This window comes from Vombatus ursinus, unplaced genomic scaffold, assembly GCF_900497805.2.
Source record: "Vombatus ursinus unplaced genomic scaffold, bare-nosed wombat genome assembly UNPS02014772.1, whole genome shotgun sequence".
Taxonomy (NCBI): Eukaryota; Metazoa; Chordata; class Mammalia; order Diprotodontia; family Vombatidae; genus Vombatus; species Vombatus ursinus.
In genome coordinates this window covers 37,617,172-37,638,961 of record NW_020954550.1, presented here as the reverse complement: position 1 = coordinate 37,638,961, position 21,790 = coordinate 37,617,172, and the positions used below count along the sequence as shown (strand labels likewise).

The 21,790-nt window shown below is 38.2% G+C and overlaps 1 protein-coding gene across 7 annotated transcripts in view; it reads right to left on the bottom strand.

The window, feature by feature from the left end:
• The window catches only part of CPLANE1 (ciliogenesis and planar polarity effector 1), a 113,202-nt gene that overhangs the window by 57,695 nt on the left and 33,717 nt on the right, over positions 1-21,790 (bottom strand). For 6 of the 7 annotated variants that reach the window (XM_027863382.1, XM_027863377.1, XM_027863378.1 and 3 more), the window contains 7 exons: positions 19,656-19,820; positions 17,565-17,703; positions 14,833-14,942; positions 14,516-14,674; positions 14,308-14,416; positions 10,330-10,615; positions 5,723-6,662 (listed from right to left, as the gene is read on the bottom strand). In XM_027863382.1, coding sequence (XP_027719183.1) covers positions 5,723-6,662; positions 10,330-10,615; positions 14,308-14,416; positions 14,516-14,674; positions 14,833-14,942; positions 17,565-17,703; positions 19,656-19,820 — 1,908 coding nt within the window. The remainder of the gene's footprint in view (positions 1-5,722; positions 6,663-10,329; positions 10,616-14,307; positions 14,417-14,515; positions 14,675-14,832; positions 14,943-17,564; positions 17,704-19,655; positions 19,821-21,790) is intronic. The other variant, XM_027863380.1, reaches the window with a different exon arrangement.

Genomic DNA, 21,790 nt, shown 5'->3' with positions numbered 1-21,790 from the left:
CTTTAACTGCTAGGAAGTTTTTTTTTTTTTTTTTTTTGCTACTAAGTCTAAATACGCCTCTTTGAAATTTCCACCCGTTGCTCTTGATTCCATCCTCTGGGATCAAACAAAACAAATCTATGCTGCCTTCCACCCAACAGCTCTTCAGATGCTTGAGAACAGCTCTCACTCTCGCTTGAGTCTTCTCTTCTGGTTAAACACACCAGTTACTCCAACCAGTCCTCCTAAGTCACAGCCTCAAGGTCCTTACATCTCAACCTAGGCTGACAACTGAACAAAATACTCCACAGGAATTCTGGGCAGAACAGGGCAGAATATAGTAGTAGGAGCATGTCACCTCTCTATTCCTGGAAGCTAGGCCCATCTTAATGTAGCCCAAGATGACACTGGCATTTCTGGTGACCACATCACACTGTTAATGCATACTGAGTTTGCAGTGCACTAAAACTTCCAGTAATCTGGCCTCTTTCCCTACCATTCTACTGAAACTACTCTCTCCAATGCACTAATGACTTTATAATTGCCAAATCTGACAGTTTTCACTCTTCATCCTTCATCTTTTTGCAGCATTTAACACTCTTGCTCAGCACAAAAAGCCCTCTTTTCCTCTTTCTCTACATCATCCATAATGCTTAACTCATCAGTTCCCGTGAGGATAATTATCATCCTGTCTATGCTGATGATTTCCAGATCTATATATCCAGGCCTACATATCTCTCCTAAGCCCCAGTCAGGAATCACCAACTGCCTACTGAACGTTTTAGAACTTAATATCTTTCACCCAAAACCCAGGCCTTACCCAGATCTTCCCAATTTTTGTCAAGGGCATCACTAACCTTGATGGGTTCACAATCTCAGAGTCATTTTCGACCCCTCACTCTCACTCTCTCTCACCCATGTATCTAAATTCACTGTCAAGTTTTGCCAAGTTTATCTTCATTCCAGCTCTTGCATTCTTCACTTCTCTCTACTCCAGCCACCACACTAACTCAGGCCTTTGTCACTTCTCAATATCCTAATTGTTCTCTCTGCCTCTAGTCTCTCTTCATACTGATCCATCCTCTACACAGGCTGCCAAAGTTATTTTTCTAAAGCACGGGTCTGATCATAGCACTATCATGCTCAAACAGTTCCAGTGGTTCCCTGATACATGCAGGATCAAATAAAAACTCCTTTGTTTGTAATTTCTCAACTAGCCTTTCCAATCTTATTAATCATTATTCCTTTTCATGCACCCCATGGTGCAAGCAGATTATCTTTCTTCCTGTTCTTGGCATCTTACATTCCTCTTATCCCTGTGGCTTTGAAGAGGCGTTTTCCTATGCCTCGAATTCATCCCCTATCATTTTTGCCTCTTAGAATCCCTAGTTTCCTAGAAAGCTCATTTCAAATGCCACCTTCTATGAGGCCTTTTCTGATGTCAACTGCTAATGCCTCCCTCCTTACCAAAAATCACCATGTATATATTTTGTATATATTTATATACATACATGTTTTCTCTCCTGATACAAGGTAAACTCCTGGAAGGCAAGGACTGTGTCATTTTTGCTTTTGTTACCTAGTGTCTGGCACATAACAGGGGGTTAATAAATATTTGCTCATTAATTGTTTGACCACTCTATCCTCCTTAACATTCTCTGCTCTCTTAGTTTCCATGACACTAGCCAATCCTTGTTCTCCTGTTTCTTTGCTAGGTATTAATAATAGCAACAACATCATCAACAATAAGTGATATTTATAAAGTACTTTAGGGTCTCAAAAGCACTTAAGGCTCAGGTCAAAGGCCACCTTCTTAAAGAGGCTTATGGTGATACCCCTTATTATTAATGCTTTTATGAACCGGCAAAAATAAGTATGGTCCCAACTTCTTAGGATGTATGTATGTATATTAAGGCTAATAAATCCACAAAGTGGGCATTACCCGCCCCTAAGCCTCTTGTGGGATGGTACAGTTAGAGATGAGTTCCTTATGTCCCTGCCCCACATTCCTCACTCCTGATCAGGCAATTTAGAAAATACCTTCATTTCACTGGTCCCAATATCTTCCCTGAGAAGGACAGGGCAAGCTTTTATCAGCGACGAGTAAGTTATTTGTCTAACTCTATAGAAGTTTTAGCCCTGAAAGCTTCTAGGCCTTTGACAGGAGGGTGAAGGTGCTTTTAAAGTTCCGTGCCCAGAAACCAACCCACTGTGTGCCACCTGTAGTTGAGTGCCACGGGGGCTGCACACTAAGACTACTGCATCTTGGCATTTGTTTTCCTCCTCCCCTTTTAAGTAGTAATAAAGTTTTGTTAACTGCTCTCCCTGTGGGGCTCTTCATCTTAACTGGTCTGCACTACAGCTCCCTACCCAAGCCAAAAATTACTTTTATATTTTGTACTTAAACTAATAAGATTCTTAATAACAGGAACTGTTTTATCTCTCTTTTAACATGGTTCCTGGCACATAAATGGACTCCAACTCCTTAATTGTGTGTGTCTACCATAGATGCTAATTCCTGTTCTCTTTCTGTAATTGCTCTCAGAAAACACTTCTACTCCCATAGCTTCTTTTATAACCACTACACAAATGACTACCTAATCCAGCCTCCATCTCTCTCCTGAGTACCAATCTCACAATCCCATTCTAAAACTTCAGTTCACATGATCAAAAGATGGAGGATTTGACATTTTCTCTGACCCTGACAAAACCTCTCCTAAACAGACATTATTGCGCCAAAGATAAAGCAACTTCAGCTATCTCCCTGATCTAGGACACCAGAAACTCAAAAGAAGGTAAAAAACTCCATGAACTAATGCCTAATTTGAGTTCACTAAACACCTCTTCCCCTACTGCCCACTATGCTACCAGCAGCAAGACTACACTAGTGACCACTGCACAGGCTGGCAAAAATAAAAAATCACAACCCCACAACGAAGGCCCATGTCTCTCTTTCTAGTACCATAGAGATCCAAGCTCCAAAGTAAAAATTTACTAAGGCCTTCACTGCTAGTACATGGCAGGGCTCTGTGCTGCAAAAAATCCCTTCAGTAGAGTGGAGGATCAATAACCCAACCCCACCCCACCTCTCCTCTTCAAGCCATTGTGAATTAAACTGCAAATGACAGCAATCAAGCCAGGCTGCAACAGCACCAAATGGCAGTGGGGTGTACTGCTAGGTGAGAGGATTAAGAAACAGAGGAAACAGGACAAGACAGGACGGGGCATCATGCGGAAGGAGCAGCATGGTAATCCATTAAATCTAAGGGAAAGAGCCCAGCATCTGGCTGGGGCCATTTCTATTCCCCCCAAAAGGCACTGAGGCAACGAGGTGGCACAGCAGATAGAGCACCAGGCCTGCAGGCAGGAAGATGTGGGTTCAATTTCAGCCTCAGACACTTATTTGCTGTGTGACTCTTGGCAAGTTACTTAACCCCTATTTACTTCAGTTCCTCATCTGTAAAATAGGGACACACTGAAGAAGAAAATGACAAATCACTCCAGTATCTCTGCCAAGAAAACATCATAGACAAAGTCCATGGGGTCACATAAAGCCAGAAATGAATGAACAACAAAAAAAGTCACTCAGGGCGAAGACCTAAGCTGGTGAGCTGTTGATTGCCTAGCATAGGAAGTGACTGAAATACTTTAAAATCTACCATCAGAGGGAAATGCATCAGAAAGTGAGGAACAGGGGAAAATAAAAGGAGAAAAAAAGATTGAAATTACCAAAGATCTCAGGAGGAAGAAAACTCAAAAGTCTTCAAGCATAAGCAGATAAACCAAGACAGAAAACATTATCAGAAGGAAATATGGCCTCTAGATCTACTAAACAAGTTCAGGCATCCAGTGCTTAGCACAGTGCCTGGCACGTAGTAGGTACTTAATAAATATTTACTCAATTAATGAAATACTGTTAAAAAAGAAAAAAAGGTAAATGATTCAATACTTGATGAGACAGAGGACCTTGAGAATTTTGATAATGTGGAACTAGAACACACTGTTCTTTAGTGATTTAAAAGAGAAATGAGAGTTATAATTATGGTCTGCAAAGCAGAAACAATTAGCAGAATAAAAAAATATAAATATGTGATGGTAATCTCACTAAAGAAACAAAAGAGAAGACAACTGATTGGTTATGCAAAAACACGGAAGTGAAGGACTATCTAGAAGAGAAGCAAAAAGCATTAACACTGAAATAAAACATGTACTCTATTCTAGTAAAATATATTGATCTTGAAGACAGACCATGTAGAAACAGCTCATCCCATTTTGGATACCTGCACTTAGCAAGGTATCCTGCTAGCACCTTAACTGTAACATGTTTAAAACTCAACCTTTCCTGTTCCTTCCTCCTAACTTGTTTCTCCTAACAAACTCCCTACCTAATTCTATTATGTTACTAACCCCCTTATAGTCACTGGGGATCAAAACCTCACAGTTATCTTTGACTCTTTCCTTTCCCACCCATATCCAATCTGTTGCCAAATCCCAGCAAAAACAACTCTGGAGTCTATCCCCTTCTCTCTATTCATATTGTCATCACCCTAAATCAGGGGTGGGGAACCTGCAGTCTCAAGGTCACATGTGGCCTTCTAGGTCCTTGGGTGCAGCCTTTTTTTTTTTTTAACAGAACAAATCCTTATATTAAGGTGATTTGTTATGTGAAGTTTGGATTCAGTCAAAGGGCCCCACCCACTTGAGGATCAAGAGGGCCACATATGGCCGCAAGGCCTCAGGTTCCCCACCCTGCCCTAGTTCCAAGACTCTCATCTGGATTGGTATGTCTCAGCTAGTCCTCATAAGTTTATCTATCTCCAGTTTTTCCCTTCTCCAATCTATGCTTTAACTACTGCCCAAATGATCTTCTTAATGCAAAGGTATGCCCATATCACTCCTCAGTTCAAACATAGTCTGTATATCCTCAATGACTCAGGAGAAAATAAAAACTTTTTAGTCTCCCATTTAAAGCCTCTAAACTCTAATCCAATCCATTTCTCTAGCCTTTTTTACATTACTCTCCTTTATGCACTCTACAATAATTATGGCCTAATGACTATTCACCAAAGTTTTCATGTACTCTCTTCAGCTCTGTACACTCTCACAGACTGCCTCTTTGGAAGACACTAGCTCTTCATTTTTTCTTTTGTAAATCTCTTCTATCCTCCCAGGCCTACCTCAGGTGTTACCCACTTCATTAAACCTTCCTGGATCCTTCCCTGACACCTTCCCACCCCACCCCACCCCTCCCCTCCCCGCAAAAAAAGCAGTATGTCTCTTCAAATTATCTTAGAGCACAGTATGTACCTCTCATTTGTCAAGTAGGTGGTACAGTGAATAGAGTGCTGGCCTTGGAGTCAGGAAGACCCAAGTTTAAATCAATCTCTGACACTAGCTGTGTGACTCTAGGCAAGTCATTTAGCCTTTCCAAGCACCAGTTTCCTTATATAAAATGGTGATACCACCACCTAGTTCACAGGGCTGTTATTGAAGACCAAATCAAACAAGATATTATATGTAAAGCACTCTGAAAAGCTTAATGGATGTTGGCTATCATCATCATCATTATATTCTATCCCATATCATATTTATATGTATACATGTCATAACCTCTGATTAAATTGTAAACTCCCAAAGGGCAAGAGCTATTTTTTTCATCTATTTCCAACACCTGGAAGATAGTGAGCACATGATAAATGATAAATCACATTCACTTGGTAAAAAACATCAAGTATTTTCTTACCTTACAGATCACATGACTTGTTTGCTGTACAAAGTGTGACTGTTCTAAAAGCCATAGGGACGTGAGAATGGCAGCTGCTGAGGTCCTTACCCGTATGACAGGACTGTACTGGCAGGATGATTCAGGTTTAGTGGAGTCACAAAGCAATCTTCTATCAGACCATCTTATCATCCATTCTAATAGTTTTGCTATACTGCCAAATTTGTTCTTTAGTTCTGGAGAAAGTTCTTCATGAGGAATAATGTCACTCCATTGAACTGCTTTGTAAGTGAATTTTGTAGTCTTAAAGTTTTGTGGAAGAAAAACTTGTTTTGGTAATCTGTGGGACATGGGTATCTCTCTATTGTCATCTTTGATTCTGTACATCGATTTTTCTTTTAAACCAAACAAGCCTTTCTTTCCTGTGCTTTTAATTACTTCATTCGAAGAGTTTTGTATAAAAGATCTTGGCCCTTGAACAACTAATACTGAAGGTGAAGATGTTTGATTTCCCAAATTTTTGAAGTTTTCACTATTCAAAGTAGACGATTTTTCAGATTCACAAGACTCAGGAATAATAACATAGCAGGAGCCAGCTCTGAATACATTCTGGCTTGTGGGTTTGCCCTGACGACGCTTTAATGTAGTGTGAACATCAAAAAGCAAAGAATTAAGCTCATGTTTCTTAAGATGGGCTGAAAAGCTACTTAGAAAAGGAATACCAGGATTATTAGAACCAATCAGGTCTTTTTCAAGTACATAACTCAGGAACAGATCAAGGAATTTAATATATTCATCATCGTCACGTTCAAATTCCCAAACACCTACTACAGGAACTGTATTTTCTCTAGGTAAATTTTCACGATCACCTTTCCTTTCAGGACATTCTTCTGAGTTGAACTTTTTCTTCTTATTGTCATGCTTACTAATCAATGTGAATTCCGCATGATTCTGGGCATTCCTATAACAAAATATTAAAAAAATTAATTCAAACTAATGCTTCATTACTGACAAAAGTCTTCTCCCATAAACAGGTCAATTAATTCCTTTGGGCCTTAATTTCCCATCTATAAAAGGGAAGAGGTGGGAATGGGCAGTAGGGCAGGCTGCTAATGATCCTGCCATCGAAGACCTCTTATAACTTTGAAAAACTGATGATTCTCTGAAACGCAATACATAAAAGATATCAAAGGGAGAAATATGTGAAGTGAAATTAAAATTATGTAAAAACACATAAAATCTACCAGAAAGAAAAACACGAGGTGATCCTTTTACACCTCCCTGACTATCCCACACTCACCACAGCAGCTTTTCCAAACATTTTGTCCCTTTTTTTAAAAGGGATTTCTTGCCTGAGAACCTTGCCCCACATTTCACTGAAGAAACCAAGGCCATTTACTGAGAGCTTCCTATTCTCCCCCTCCTCATCATTCAGTACTCAGATGCCTTCTGCCCCTCTCCACACAAGTGACTCATTCCAGTCCATCTTCTCCAGCAGACTGCTCCCTCTATCATCTCTGCTCTCTCACTAATCTTCAATCTCTTCCTATCTACTGATTGCTTTCCTATTGCCCACAAACATACCCACCATTCCCCATTTTCAAAAACTCCTTATCTGATCCATCCATCCACTCCCACTGGTTATTGTTTAATCTCTCTCCTCCAATGTGTGGTTAAACTCCTTGAAAAAGCCATCTAAAATAAGTGCTTCCACTCCCTTTCCTGTCACTCTCTGAAGTCTTCGAAGTCTGGCTTCCAACCTCATTCAATGGAAATGGCTCTCTCCAGTGAGAGTTGAAATGCTTTCTCCAGTTCTAATGGCCTTTTCTCAATGCTCATCCTTTTTAATACTTTTGTAACCTTTAACACCGTCAATCATGTTCTGCTCCTTGATATTTTCTTCTTCCTAGGTTTCTGTGAAACTGCTCTATCTACTCCTCCTGGTCCGACCATGACTTTTCAGTCTCCTTTGAGCTGTAATCTTCTTCCACATCTCACTTGATAACCATGGACATCCCACAATGCTTTGTCTTGAGTCCTCTTTTATTCTCCTCCTATATTATTTCACTTGATGATCTTATCATCCTATGGATTCACTTATCATCTCTATGCAGATGTTTCTCAGACTTAGATCTGAGAAACATCTGCATAGAGATGATAATTGAATCATAGAGGATCCCAAATTTATTTGGCCTACTGCCCCCTTTTAAAAAAATTTATTCAGTGCCCCCCTGGAAATCTACTTTCTTTAACCCTTTAATGTTTTTTTTTTTATTTTGTGTCATTTCAAAAAAATACCACCCCCCTGGATTATTCCAGCGCCCCCCTCAAGGGGCAGTATCACCTATTTTGGTAACCTATGAACTTCTCTCCTAACCTCCAGACTCCAATTTCCAACTGTCTACTGAACATATCAAACTGGATGTCCCACAGACATCTTAAATTTGACACATACAAAACCGAACTCATCATTTTCCCCTCCAAGCACTCCCTTCTTCCTAAATTCCCTACTGCTGTCGAGGATACCGCTATCCTCCCAGTCCCCTAAGGCTCACTCCCCATATCTAATTTGACACCAAGTCTGATCAATTTTATCTCTGAAATATTTCTTGAACATGCCCACTTCTCTCCTTTGCTACTGCTACCAACTGGTGCTGGCCCTCTTCCATTCAGAACTGGGACTGGTGTGCAGTAGCCTTGGGGTGATCTACCTGCAACAAGTCTCTCTCCACTCCAAGCCACCCTCCATTTAGCCAACAAAGTAATTTTTCTAAAGTGTAAGTTCAATTATGTTAAACCTCCCCATACACTCTCCATAAACTCCAGTGACTCCCTATTACCTCCAGGATCAAATATAAAATCTTCTGTTCAGTCTTCAAAGCCCTTCCTAACCTAGTTTTTCCTAACTTTCCAGTCTTCATACACCTTACACCTCCCTCCCTACCCCTTACAACATACTCTTCAATCCAGTTACCTAGTGACACGTCACCCTGCTAATCATTGAACAAGATACTTCATCATCCGACTCTGGGAATTTTCGCTGGCTGCCCTTTACGCATGAAATGCTATCTCTCCTCATTTCTGCCTCCTGACTTCACTGGATTCCTTTAAGTCCCAGCTAAAACTCTACCTTCTACATAAAGCCTTTCCTGATTCCCCCTTAATTCTGGTGCCTTCCCTCTATTGATTATCTCCAATTTATCCGGTATACATTTTATGTGTACATAGTTGTTTTCATGTTGTCTTCCTAAGGAGACTGTGAGCAAACAGGGACTTTCTCTGTATATCCAGCACTTAGCCCAATGCCAGTCACATAGTAGGTGCTTAATAAATGATTGACTGATGAGTATTTCACCAAGAAGTACTTTTATATACATTATTTTCCACAATAAATTCAAATAGATATGTGAACATTAAGTCCATACCATTTAAAAAAAAAGTAGAGGAGATTATACATCTTCTCACAGCTAAGAGGAATTCCTACACAAACAAGAGCTCTGTATGAGTATTTCTACTCATACCCATCCCAAGTGAAATACAGATGAGGCACATATGAAAAACAAAACATAATTTTGATTACATGAAAATGAAAAGCTTTTGCTTGAACAAATGCATCTAGAACAGTAGTAGAATGAGAGAAAATATTTGTATTAAGTATCTCTGATAAGGGTTTGGTATCTATAATATATAGATATGTAACAGAAATAGATAAGACCAAAAGTCATTCTCTAATAGGTAAGTGGTAAAGAATGTGAACAAATAATTCTCAAAAGAATTTTGAACTATTAAAAACCATAAAAATTTTCCAAACCACTTATGATAAGAGAAATGAAAAGTAAAACAACTCTGAGGTTTCACCTCATGCCCAGCAAACTGGCAAAGATGACAAAATAAAGGAATAGTCAATGTTGGAAGGGCTGTGAAGAGACAGGCACATTAATGCATTGTTAGCAGAGCTGTGAATTAGTGTAACTATTCTGGAAAGTAATTTGGAATTATGTAAATAAAATGGCTAAAATGTCCAAATCCTTTGACCCAGAGATTCTATTGCTAGGCATATTGCTAGACAATAACAAAAAGAAAGGCTCCATATACACCAAACTATTTATAGCAGCGCTTTTTGTGGTAAAAAATAACAGGAAACAAAGTAGCTGCCCATCAACTCAGGTACAAATTGAGGCTAAACAAACAGTAGTACAAGAATATAGTGAGTATTGCTATGCTATAAGGAACAACAAACATGACAAATATGAATACAGAGATGCATGAAAAGATTTACATGAACTGATGCAAAGTGAAGTAAACAGAGGCAATGAAACAATATGCAAAATGATTTTAACAATGTAAAAGGAAAGAAAGATCATAAAATAATTTAAAATGAATGTTTTGAGAGCAGAGCAACAGAAAGCAGTGCAGCAAGCTCCTCACTCAAAGCTTTTCCAAAAAGATATAGGAAATGCACCAGTCTGAATTTGGAGGCAAAACAACAAGAAAAAGTCATAGTAAATCATTTTCCAGCCAAGATTGGTATAGAAAGACAGACAGGTCTGTAGACAATGGGGATGTTTTCCCCCAAAGAAAATGATATTAAGTGAGCTCCACAATACCCTTGATCTGAATTTACTTACTCTCTTTTTTTTTCGGATGACAAAGCTTCTGAGAAAGTATCTGCTGTCTCTGTATCACTATGAGCCAGAGAATTCCCTACTTCAGTAAGAGTGCTCCTGCTCAAACTGGCCCCAGGTGAAAACTGGTCATAAGCATGAATCTTATTATCTGTGGTCTCTTCTTCAGGTGGTTCCCAGATATTCACTTCAAAAGGGCCTATATTCCTCCTCACTCGTTTCAGAGCTTTCACTCTCACTTTGTAAATAGAATGCATAATAACAGACATCATTTCCTCAGTTTGTGGCCCTAAGAGGAAAAGGATGATCAAAGAGAATTTAAGGTTACATTCAATAAATAAATGTTTAGGAGGATAAGATAGATATCTATTTCGGTAGCAGAAAAAACAGAAGTGAGGGAACAGATTTTGATGACCTTCCAGCTCCATCAGAGGACAAATTATTAAAAGTAAAACAGTACAGAATGATTGCAAAGTCACATTCAGTTTGTAATCCACATTTTAAAGAAAGTTATAGAGTACACAGGGGGTCTAGTAAACAATAAAAAGTATCAAAAGAAGGTATCTGAGGGAAGATTAAACAAGATAACATTAGTTTAGTTTGACCAAAGATCAAAAAATGCTAAGCACAGACAACCGTTTAAAATAAATGAAAAGTAGCCAAAAGATATGAACAAATCACTTTCAAGAGGAATGGTGCAAACTAGCAATAACTATATGAAATCATTAACAACAAAAGAAATGCAGAAAGAACTGTGACTTAACTGAGGCTCACACACTCCTCAAAATGACAAAAACAGAAAAAGCCAATGTTTTTTCATTCAAAGGACGGGCTTGTACTAAGACAGGCACACTAACACACTGTTGGTGGGGTTGGGAATTGACTCAATTGCCCTGGAAAACAATGTGTAATTAAATAAGAAAAGTCACTGGAGATTCCATTACTGTAAAGAAGAATGAAATATTTATTAAGTACTTACTATGTGCAAAGCATTGTGCTAAGTGCTGGGGACACAAATGGAACAGTAAGACAGTCTCAGGTCTCAAGGAGCTCCCATTTTAACAGAGGAGACAACACATAAGGAAGGTTTCAGCTACAAATCAGATGGAAGCATTCTATGGTCCTCAGGGTGCAGCTGCAAAGCAAATTGTTGCCTCTTCTTTACTATCACTGCCACTGATAAAATCATATTGACTTAGGATGTCCAGCCATTTGACAGTGCTAAGTAAGGGCTTTAAAGTGGCAAGAACTCCTTTGTAGGGCTTCATTAGCTGTGGCTGTAGCTCCAGCAGGAGCAGTTGCCAGGCTACATCTCCACTGGGACTGCTTCCCAGGATGATTCATTTATTCATTCATATAATTTCATTCCATAACTCATTAAATAAACATTTATTAAGCACCTGCTACTCTGTGCTAGGCACTGGGAATACAAAAAGAGCCAAAAGATAGTCCCTGCCTTCAAGGAGCTTATAACCTAATAATGGGAGACAACACACAAACAAACAAAGCTTGGTGGAGTAAAGATATCAGGCCCAAACTCCCTTGTGTTCACATGCATTCTCCAAAGTCAGTTAAATTCCTTGAGGCCTTCCAGGCCAGCTGAATCTCTGAGTTCAGAGACAAAGAACCACGACTTAAGCAATTACTAGACAAAAGCAGTTACAGAATAAAATCAATTAATTGTAAATAGGATCAACAAATAAATGATAAAAGAGAACATTTTGTATTTGTTCCTTGAGGCAATAGGAAACAATGGAGTTTACTGAGCAGGGGGAGTGACATGAGTGGACCTGCATTTCAGGATGATGGCTGTGGGTACTGGGCTAGAAGCACTCCTGTTCCCAAGGTTCTTGGGCTCTGTGTCCTAGGCCTTCTCCATTGAAGTCTAAGGGGAGATGGTGAGGAAGATGTCATAGTGGTGTTTTGACCTGTCTAGCAAATGTTGCCTCCTGTCTCTCCCTCAGGGTACAATAATGCTTCAGCTAGGCTACCTAGTCTGTCCTATAAGTATGGCAGACAATTGGCAAGTGGTGAAGATAACTGGACCTTTCTCTACAAGAGTCACATGCCCAGACACGAGGGCTGTGCCGAAAGCAAATTTTGCGGCTGTAGGGGATTCTATCAGGGTTCTTGAGCCTAGCTGCTTGTTGGTGAGAGTTGGTCAGCAATTGTTGCTGGTAGTGATGAGAATGGTGGGCTCCTTCTTCACAATGATTTCCCCTTTCAATGATGGCTGCAGAGGACAAAATGGAAGCAGGTCGAGTGGTTTAGGGGACATTACTATTCCCAAATTCTTGGATTCAGGGTCCTAGGCTATCTCCATCAGGAGAGATAGTGATCACGGTGGTGCAACTTTGACCTTCCTGGCAAATGCAGACTCCCATCTTCCCCTAAAGATACCCTGAGGGGAATTTCTTATATATACCAAAATATACATCGGAGCACTTTTTTATGTTAGCAAAGAATAGGAAACAATGGAGGTACCTAATGATCAGACAATGGCTGGACCAACATGGTGTATGAAGGTTAAGGAATATTATTATATTGTAAAAAAATGACTATGAGAAATTCAGAAAAACATGGAAAGATATATAAATTGATGTAAAATTAAGCACAAGGAAAACAATATACACAATAACTACAGAAGAACACTACTAAAACAAGGACAAATGCTGTATAATTACAATGACTAATCTTGACCTAGAAAAGGGATAAAGAAACGTTCCTCATTCCTTTAATTGGACAGGTAAGGACTATGAATGTAAAATGAAATATCAGCTGTGGGACTCGGTCACTATCTTGGATTTGCAATTTTTCATAGTGACTTTTTTGTTATAAGGAAAGGATCATTGAGGGAAAAAAGAAACATATTGGGGAGTTTGGGGGGATAGGAGAAGGGACTCAAAATGACTTTGATATAAAAACAAACAACATTAATCAAATTTTCTTATAATGTTTTATTTGCATCCCTAACACTAGCACAGTTCCTGGCTTTTTAACAAAATTAATTTTAGATGATAATTAGATGTTAGAAGTTAATAAAAGAAACAAGGAATTAATTAGTTTCTGACTCTAAGTATAAATACTTCAAGAGAATATACAGAAGAGAAATTATAGAAGCTATCTCTAGAAATCTCTAAAAACAGATATAGGTATATTAATATATAACCTATTGATCTGGTCTGGACATTTATTAGATTCTACATATAAATAATAATGACTTATAATAAGAATAAATGACTGTTTAACAAAATGCTTCTGGGGCAGTTAGGTGGCACAGTGAATAGACCACCGACCCTGAAGTCAGGAGGACCCGAGTTCAAATCTGGCCTCAAACACATAACAGTTACTAGCTGTGTGACCCTGGGCAAGTCACTTAACCCCAATTGCCTCACCCCAAAAAAAAAATGTTTCTCTGACTAAAGATAGCTCAAGCTTCTTGATAAGGGAATAATGCAACAATGGTGGAATGCCTAAATTACCAGACTCAGATAATGAATAATAGTTAAGAACACATGGTATCTTCTAATTCTTTTCCTATTTCCACATGATCAACTGTTTTGTACAGGATTCATTCATAGAATCATACCCACAGATGTCACCTAGTCCAACCACTTCATTTTACAGATAAGGAAACTGAGGCCTACAGCGGCTAAGTGACTCATCAGCAGTCATACAGCTAGTAAATGACAGAGCCAGCAGCCAAAATGCTGTCCTGTGACTCCACATTCTTTCCACTAACCTATACTGGACTTTCGCTTTTATAGAGAACATTCTTAGGGAGATAAACTAAGGGGAAAGAGAACAATACAATTAGCTCCTCTCTAAAATGAACAGGTTTTTCCAGCTTCTAGTTTCCTCCACCTCTAATAAACAGAAGACACAGAGAAAAGCATTGTCTATAGATTCTAAGTATTTAAAAATCATATTCCTCAGCAATTTATGCATTTAATATCAAACAAAATGAAGAAATCACATTACCTTTCACAGTACAATGTCTGAGTCTCTGCTGAAGAGAATTATATTTATCTCTTAAAGGTACTCTTATATCTTCAGAATTGGGAAAGGCTTTCACCAAAATTTCTGCTACCTGTGCAAAAATAAACTTATCTTAGTTCTATGGGCAAAAAAATAACAACAAAGTCAAAGTTGTGCAAAGTTCCAGCACCTAATGAGCTGAAAGTTTTACCTTTCTGGTGGGTGGTAGTTCTCCAATAAGACTCAAAATTATATCCTGTACAAGTTCTTCAATATTCATAAACCTAGAGAAAGGTAACATTCTACATGCCCATTCCAGTGCACTGAGACAGTGTTCTACCATACAAGAATCAAACTCCAACTCCATATCCTAGAGAGAAATTAACAGAGAGGGAAATAATTCTGGAAATATTTTTCTCTATTCAGTAAAATCACTTTAAAATAAGATTAAGACCATTTAGAGTAATTTCACAAAACAATCTGATGAATTCAGTATCATCACTATTATTTTATTATAAATATTAATACCTTTTTCTTTTCCACATTTTCTCTTGCTATTTGATATCGTCTACAACTGTATGACAATTTTTCCCGGACATGAAGCATCCAACACAGAGCACAGAGTTCTCTAAAGCAACCTGAATCAAAAATAGTTATGTAACTCACAAATATTAGTCAATATATACTCATGCCTTTGTATTTTAAAGAGATATACAGAAATGTTCCAAAAGTCTTAGTGCAGTTTTAAGCTACTAAAGCTTTAAAGTGTGCTAAGACTTTTTTTTGGGGGGGGGGGGCGCTAGGCAATGGGGTTAAGTGACTTGCCCAGGGTCACGCAGCTAGTAAGTGTCAAGTGTCTAAGGTCGGATTTGAACTCAGGTCCTCCTGACTCCAAGGCCAGAGCTCTAACCACTTCGTCACCTAACTGTCGTTCCCCCGTGTGCTAAGACTCTTGAGACACCCTGTAAAAATACACACATTATGTAATATCCTTTAGATCACCACATAAGCTCCAGTGAGTTTACCAGATAAGGAATTCCCAGCACCAATGCAGATCAACATTCTGTAACTTATAGTCATAGAGAATTGTCTGGGGAATTGCAAGATGCCTTTGCTCAGGGTCACAGACAGTATGCCAGAGGCAAGCCTTAAACCTACTTCTTCCTGACTCTGAGGACCAGCTCTCTATTATGCCATGCTGCCTCTTTTTGTTGTTCTTATCGTTGTTGAGTCGTTTCAGTCATGTCTGACTTTTCGTAACCCCATTTGAGGTTTTCTTGGCAAAGACAGTGCCATTTCCTTCTCCAGATTATTTTACAGATGAGGAATTGAGGCAAACTGGGCTAAGTGACTTACCTAGGGTCACACAGCTAGTAAGTGTCTGAGGTCAGATTTGAACTCATGTAGATGAGTCCTCTTGATTCCAAGCCCAATGCTCTATCTACAGCACCATCTAGCTGCCTTTGACTCTTGGGTATATATTACATAAATACACTTACTAAAATACACTACTATATATAGCCTCTGTACACTCAAAGTTTAAAAAAAAAAAGACTTATTGCCCACCTCCACCTAAAAATCTGCATTTTCATATGGGTAATTTTTTCTACTTGATCTCTAAGTGTGCTTCCTTGGCGGGTAGAGGGATGGCAAGTGGGAAAAGTTTTCAAAACTGTCTCTAAAGAAATAAAAAATTCTTCTACCATATCTATTAGACTCAAAAATACCTACCTGATGACAAAGAATTTTAAAATTTGGGAGGCAGAACATATCTTAAACTCCATCTAGCCTACGTCCTCCAAAGATGAGCCAAGTGCAAGTTAGGACTTGCCTGATGCCACACGGCTTCTTAGTGGCAAAGCTGAGCACGTTCCAAGAGGACTAAGGGGCCAAGGTCAATACCAAACATGGAAGAGGACTTAGACCAGGAGTGTCAAACTCCAATAGAAACAGGAGCCACTGAACCATTCACAAGGATTGTTGAAAGGTGCATACTGACTTAGTTTTAAAATGTGATATTATCTGTTTTATTGTATTTTTATTTATTTTTGTTAAATGTTTCCTATTTACATTTTAATCTGGTTTGTGTTGCACTCAGGGGTGTGGTGGGCCCCATTTTGACACCTCCAGCCATCACCTAATTCCTATTCTTGTTTTCCTGAAAGATTCAAGAAGCTAAAGGAATCAGAGGAATGCAGGGGGGGAGGGGAGGAACAACCTTCAATCTCTAATTTGTAGAGTTCTAGAATCTAAAGGACACCTATTTCCGAAGCCTGGCACATTTTGCCATCTCTCATTCTTTCCTAAGAGTGCTTCCTCTAGGGACAGACTATAATAAAGCATAAAAGACTATAAAGGGGAAACAAGCTGGTACAGTGGATAGAGCACGGGTGCTGGAGTCATGAGGACCTGAGTTCAAAGCAGGCCTCAGATACTTGATACTTACTAGCTATGGGACCCGGGGCAAGTCACTTAACCCCAATGCCTAGCAAAGAAAACAAACAAACAAACAAACAAACAAAAGCAAACAAACAAACAAAAAAAAAAAGACAATGAAAAACAATCCAATTGCCAAATGATGGGGGCCCAGAGAGAGAGACAAATTGCATTCCAGATAACCTCTCTAACTTCTAATTCTGATGCTGAGCCCTGCCATTCTTTCATTCACATGCCAAAAGATAGGCATGTGTAGAGATGGACGTGAAAAAATATTTTTTAATCTTAAAAAAAGTACAAAATTAATGGTTATAACCAGTTTCCTGATTTAAAAAATGAAAGGGTTGGACTAGATAATTTCTAAGGTCCCATCCAACTGAAAATTCTATAAATTCATTTAAGTATCACCTAAAGCATAAACCGCGTTATTCAAACCACAATCACAACCACTATTTAATGGCATAAGACCCAAATTGCAGAAACTGTGGCCCCAAAATATGTACATACCCTTGAGTGCTGAAATTACAAATTTAAAGTTCTAACATAAAAATAGTAACCAAATTTTTAAATATTTTTGAATAGCGGCAACATAAATAGTGGCAACATAAAATTTAATAAAAAAAAATAGTGGCAACATAAATTCCTGTTACAAAATATGAAATATAAAAATTAAAAATAAAAATATTTTGACATGCAAAAGGTGCTCTATTCTATTATTTTAAGAGGTTGGTTTTTTTTTTTTTAATCTGGGAAAGTCCCTTATCACATGCAGTGATTTAGGCCCAAATCAACTTATAAATCATTAAGTTCATAGTGTTACAAACCTATCGTTTTACAAGAAACTTCATCAAGCTTTTGGTCTTCAAGGGCTCTGGGTCGATAGAATGCCATACCAACTTTACAATAATGAAGCAAAGACTCTGGAAAAGGACTCAATAAAGGAAGGGAGCCTTTAATTCGAATCTGAAAAGAGAAAAATGATAAAAAAATTAATTTTACAGGAATTTAGAAATCACAAGTACATTAGATTTCACAAGAACCATTGTGGGCCTAGGCAAATATGAGGGGAACAGGAATAACAAGGTAACTGAACCAGAAATTTATAAAACAAAGCAACGTTTGTTTAGTTCACCAGTGAGGGTATCTCTCCCAACTGGGCAAAGTCACACCATTCAGGGAGGGAGCAGTGCTTTTTATATGGCTGGAGAGGAGTGGGGATGGGGTAAAAGTTGATTGGTTAAGGTCCATATCACTGGAGCTCAAGGTTAATCTGTTTCAGGATTAGGGGTTTCTTCATAACAGGATACAGGGGGCTAGGCTGTTTCTCAGAACAGGCTGCATAATAGGATATCATGGCATGTCCTCCTTTGGGTTACTTGCATTGTAACAGACACATGAGAGATTAGAGACACAAAAGGATGAACAAAATGGAGTAATTCTCAAAATGGAGTAGCTCTAGATCCATATAAACACTTTATTTACTCAAATAGAAAAGAAAATGAGACTATGACAAAATTTTGTCATAGCCATACAGTTAAAATCTTTCTAGAATCAATTATACTTTAAAAAACCTACCTAATCATTTAAATCATTCTGAAGCTTGCATATATCTTTAGAGAGGAAAAAAGAATCTAAGTAAATTATTTAACTTCTCTTATTTTTTCACCATTTCTAAAACAAGGAAAACATAATTTATTCTCGGCTTTCTCTAGAGTAAAACAGAGAAGGCTGAAACTTGTAAAGCCTTCTGATCTCTAAGCCTGGTTTCTCAATGAAATCAACATTATTTCCTATTTACTGTTTATAAGCATGATTTATCAGAGGGCGGCCTAGTGTGTGGTTCAAGTCCTGTTTCTGACACTCCCAGCTGGGTGCCCCTGGGCAAGGCCTTTGACATCTCAGGGCACTGGCCAATATGCAAAAACTATGAGGTGCACAGACAAACTGTATTTGTAGAACACACCTCCAGATGACAGATGAAAACATAGATCTAAGCCCTAATAGCCAGGTCTGGTTATTTTTTAATAGTCCTAGACAGATCAGGTGATTGTCCTGTACATGTTAGCCCATGATCTAAAGAATTTCACATAAGCTTATGGTTGGTCATATAAAATTTTTAAGAAAAATTAACAAAATCCATCCCAGTCCTGCTCTGCAAAATGTGCAAAAAGGTCTAACGTTTTTAATAACTTATTTTAACCTGTCTGATACTTCTTCATACATATGTGAATGTGGGGCAGGAAAAGCTGACTGACCATCGGTCATCTCACCCACTTGGGCTCCTCTTTCTTTTTTATTTTCATTTGGCCATATTTTTATTTACTACATATATAAAAACATATGTTACATGCTACAAAAATTTTTTTTAAAAAAAGATTTTTAACTGTCAAGAAAGTGTATAGTATTATAATACAATGGCACGTGTTTATATTTTGTTCCAAATTGGTTTGCTTATCACCCTTTCCAAACCATTAACAGTGAAATGTTACTAAAGGACAATTAAAAATTATCTATTTGCATTAACAATTGGGCTCCTCTTTCACCAATGACATTCCTATTTCTAGCACAGCCTCACATTAAATCAGACATTTACTAGGGGCCTGTAAATAGATAGTCAGAGCTTTGTGCTAAGGGGACACTAATAAAATGACAAAGTTTCCCCATCCTCAGGGAGCTTCAAATCTAGCCTCCATATGGTGAGCAAGCGAGCAAGCATCAGAAGTGACTATTTCACAAGGCAAGAAATACAACAGAAAAGACTGACTCCACAAGTGAGACACTGAGCCAGACCCCCACTCCACTTCATTGTAAAAATAACTGAGACAGACATAAAAGAGGGAACAGGATGATGAGAAAGTTGTATCAGTCAAGATGGTAAAGACAAACAGCAGGGCCAAGGGTGAAGGTGACATTACCTTTTGCATCACTTTTCTCGCCCATCTCAATTTTAAGATGTACCACTGAGCTGCAGGAAAGGAGCAACAAGCTGCCCGGAAGAGCAGAAGGATTCGCTGAAGGATGCCAGACACCTTCTGGCGATAATCCTTCTCAGCTTTTAACAGGAGATCATCACCATGGTCCTGAGAAAAGCAAAGTAAAAAGAGGAAATATATCATGTTTGTAAGTGAAGGGAAAGGAACAATCATTAATTAAGATCTTTATTATGTGCGAGGCACTGTGCTAAGGACTTTAAAAAACATTATTTCATTTGATTAGGGAATCAATCAAATAAGGAATTTTAAAAGTTAAAGCAAAAAAGAAAGAAATGATGATATTTAATGGCCCTCAAACTGAAAAGTTACTGAAGAATTACAAGGGGTAAGACAGTGCAATCAACATCAATCAATCCTCATGCTTCAGGGAGACACTGTCGTGGTTCTTAGGGACTCCAGCTGCTGCTATTTCATGAGGACCCCACATTTGCTCTTTCCAGAGCAGTACAGGGACACATCTTTCTGATTCCATTTTCCCCCATACTTAACAAAATGGTATAGTATCTCTATATTGGGGCAGAGAACGCCAAGGAAATTAGATGAGAAGCAGCATAGCATAATGGATAGTGTGAACCTCTTCAAGTCAGGAAGACCTAGATTCAAATTCTGTTTCTGACACTGGCTGGATGACCTAGGACAAGTCTCTGATAGTCCCAGTTCCTCATCGGTAAAATGAGGGTGATGATAAGAGCACCTGCCTCAAAAGAGGATTGTGAAGATCAAATAATATAATGCCTGTAAAGCATTTTGTAAACATGCTATATAAATACAGGCTATTACTATGATGATGATGATGATGATGACGATGATGGTGATGATGATGATGAGAGGTACAGCAGAGATCATGGCTTCACTCAGAGAAATTGGAAAGTGAAAAATATGATAAAGTCAGTATTTCTAAACAGGCAAAGCACAAAATTTCCAAAAACGTTTTAGTGCAGTTTCTAACTACAAAAATCAATATAATTATAAAGACAGAGAAGACAACTATTGAGGATCTAAAATTTACTTTGCATCAACTCTTCCATTTATTATCATAAGCAAACTTCTATACCTATTCACTTTCTACACTTTATATTATAATACATTTTATAAAATGATATTCTTTTTTTTCTTTTTTTTTTTCTTTTTTGAGGCAATTGGGGTTAAGTGACACGCCCAGGGTCACACAGCTAGTAAGTGTCAAGTGTTTGGTCTGAGGCTGGATTTGAACTCAGGTCCTCCTAACTTCAGGGCTGGTGCTCTAACCACTGCGCCACCTAGCTGCCCCAATGATATTCATTTTTAAGAAAAGTCTTAAAAACAAATAGCAAGGGCTTGTATTAAAAGAGAAGGTAGAAAAATAAAACCATCCAGAATTTGTTTTTCCATTTAAGATTCAAAAATTTAACAAATGTGTACAAAATACTGTCTAGAATATTGAAGAATAAAGATAAGATATAATAGGTACTATCTCAAAAATAAAATAAAATTTCCATTTTGATATGAACTTTACTGTAAAAAAAGGTGAGGTAGTTTCCGTGCTTAAAATAGATATGGATAATACTAAGATTTTCAGTAAGGATGGAAAAAGACAAAATCAAGATCCATGATTAGAATAACAATGAGATGCAGCTTGGTTAAATGGAAAGAACACTGTACCCCAAAGAGATTAAAAAAAGAGGAAAAGGATCCAATGTACAAAAATATTCATAAGTTATTTTTGTGGTAGCAAAGAACTGGAAAATTAGGGAGTGCCCATCTATTATAGAATGGATAAAGAAATTATGGCAAATTAATGTAAGATTGTTGTGCTGTAAAAAAGGTATGAAATAGTTTCAAAGAAACTAGGAAAGACTTGCATGAATTGATAAACAATGAAGTGCGCAAAATCAGGAAAACAACTTTGAAAGATTTGAGAATTCTGATCAATATAATGACCAACTATGAAACTAGAAGCCTGACAAAGCAGCATGTTGCTCACCTTTTGACAGAGAGGTGATGTACCCACATGCAGAATAAGACACACATTATCAGGCACAGCAGAGGTGGAAGTTTATTATACTTGATTATTTATA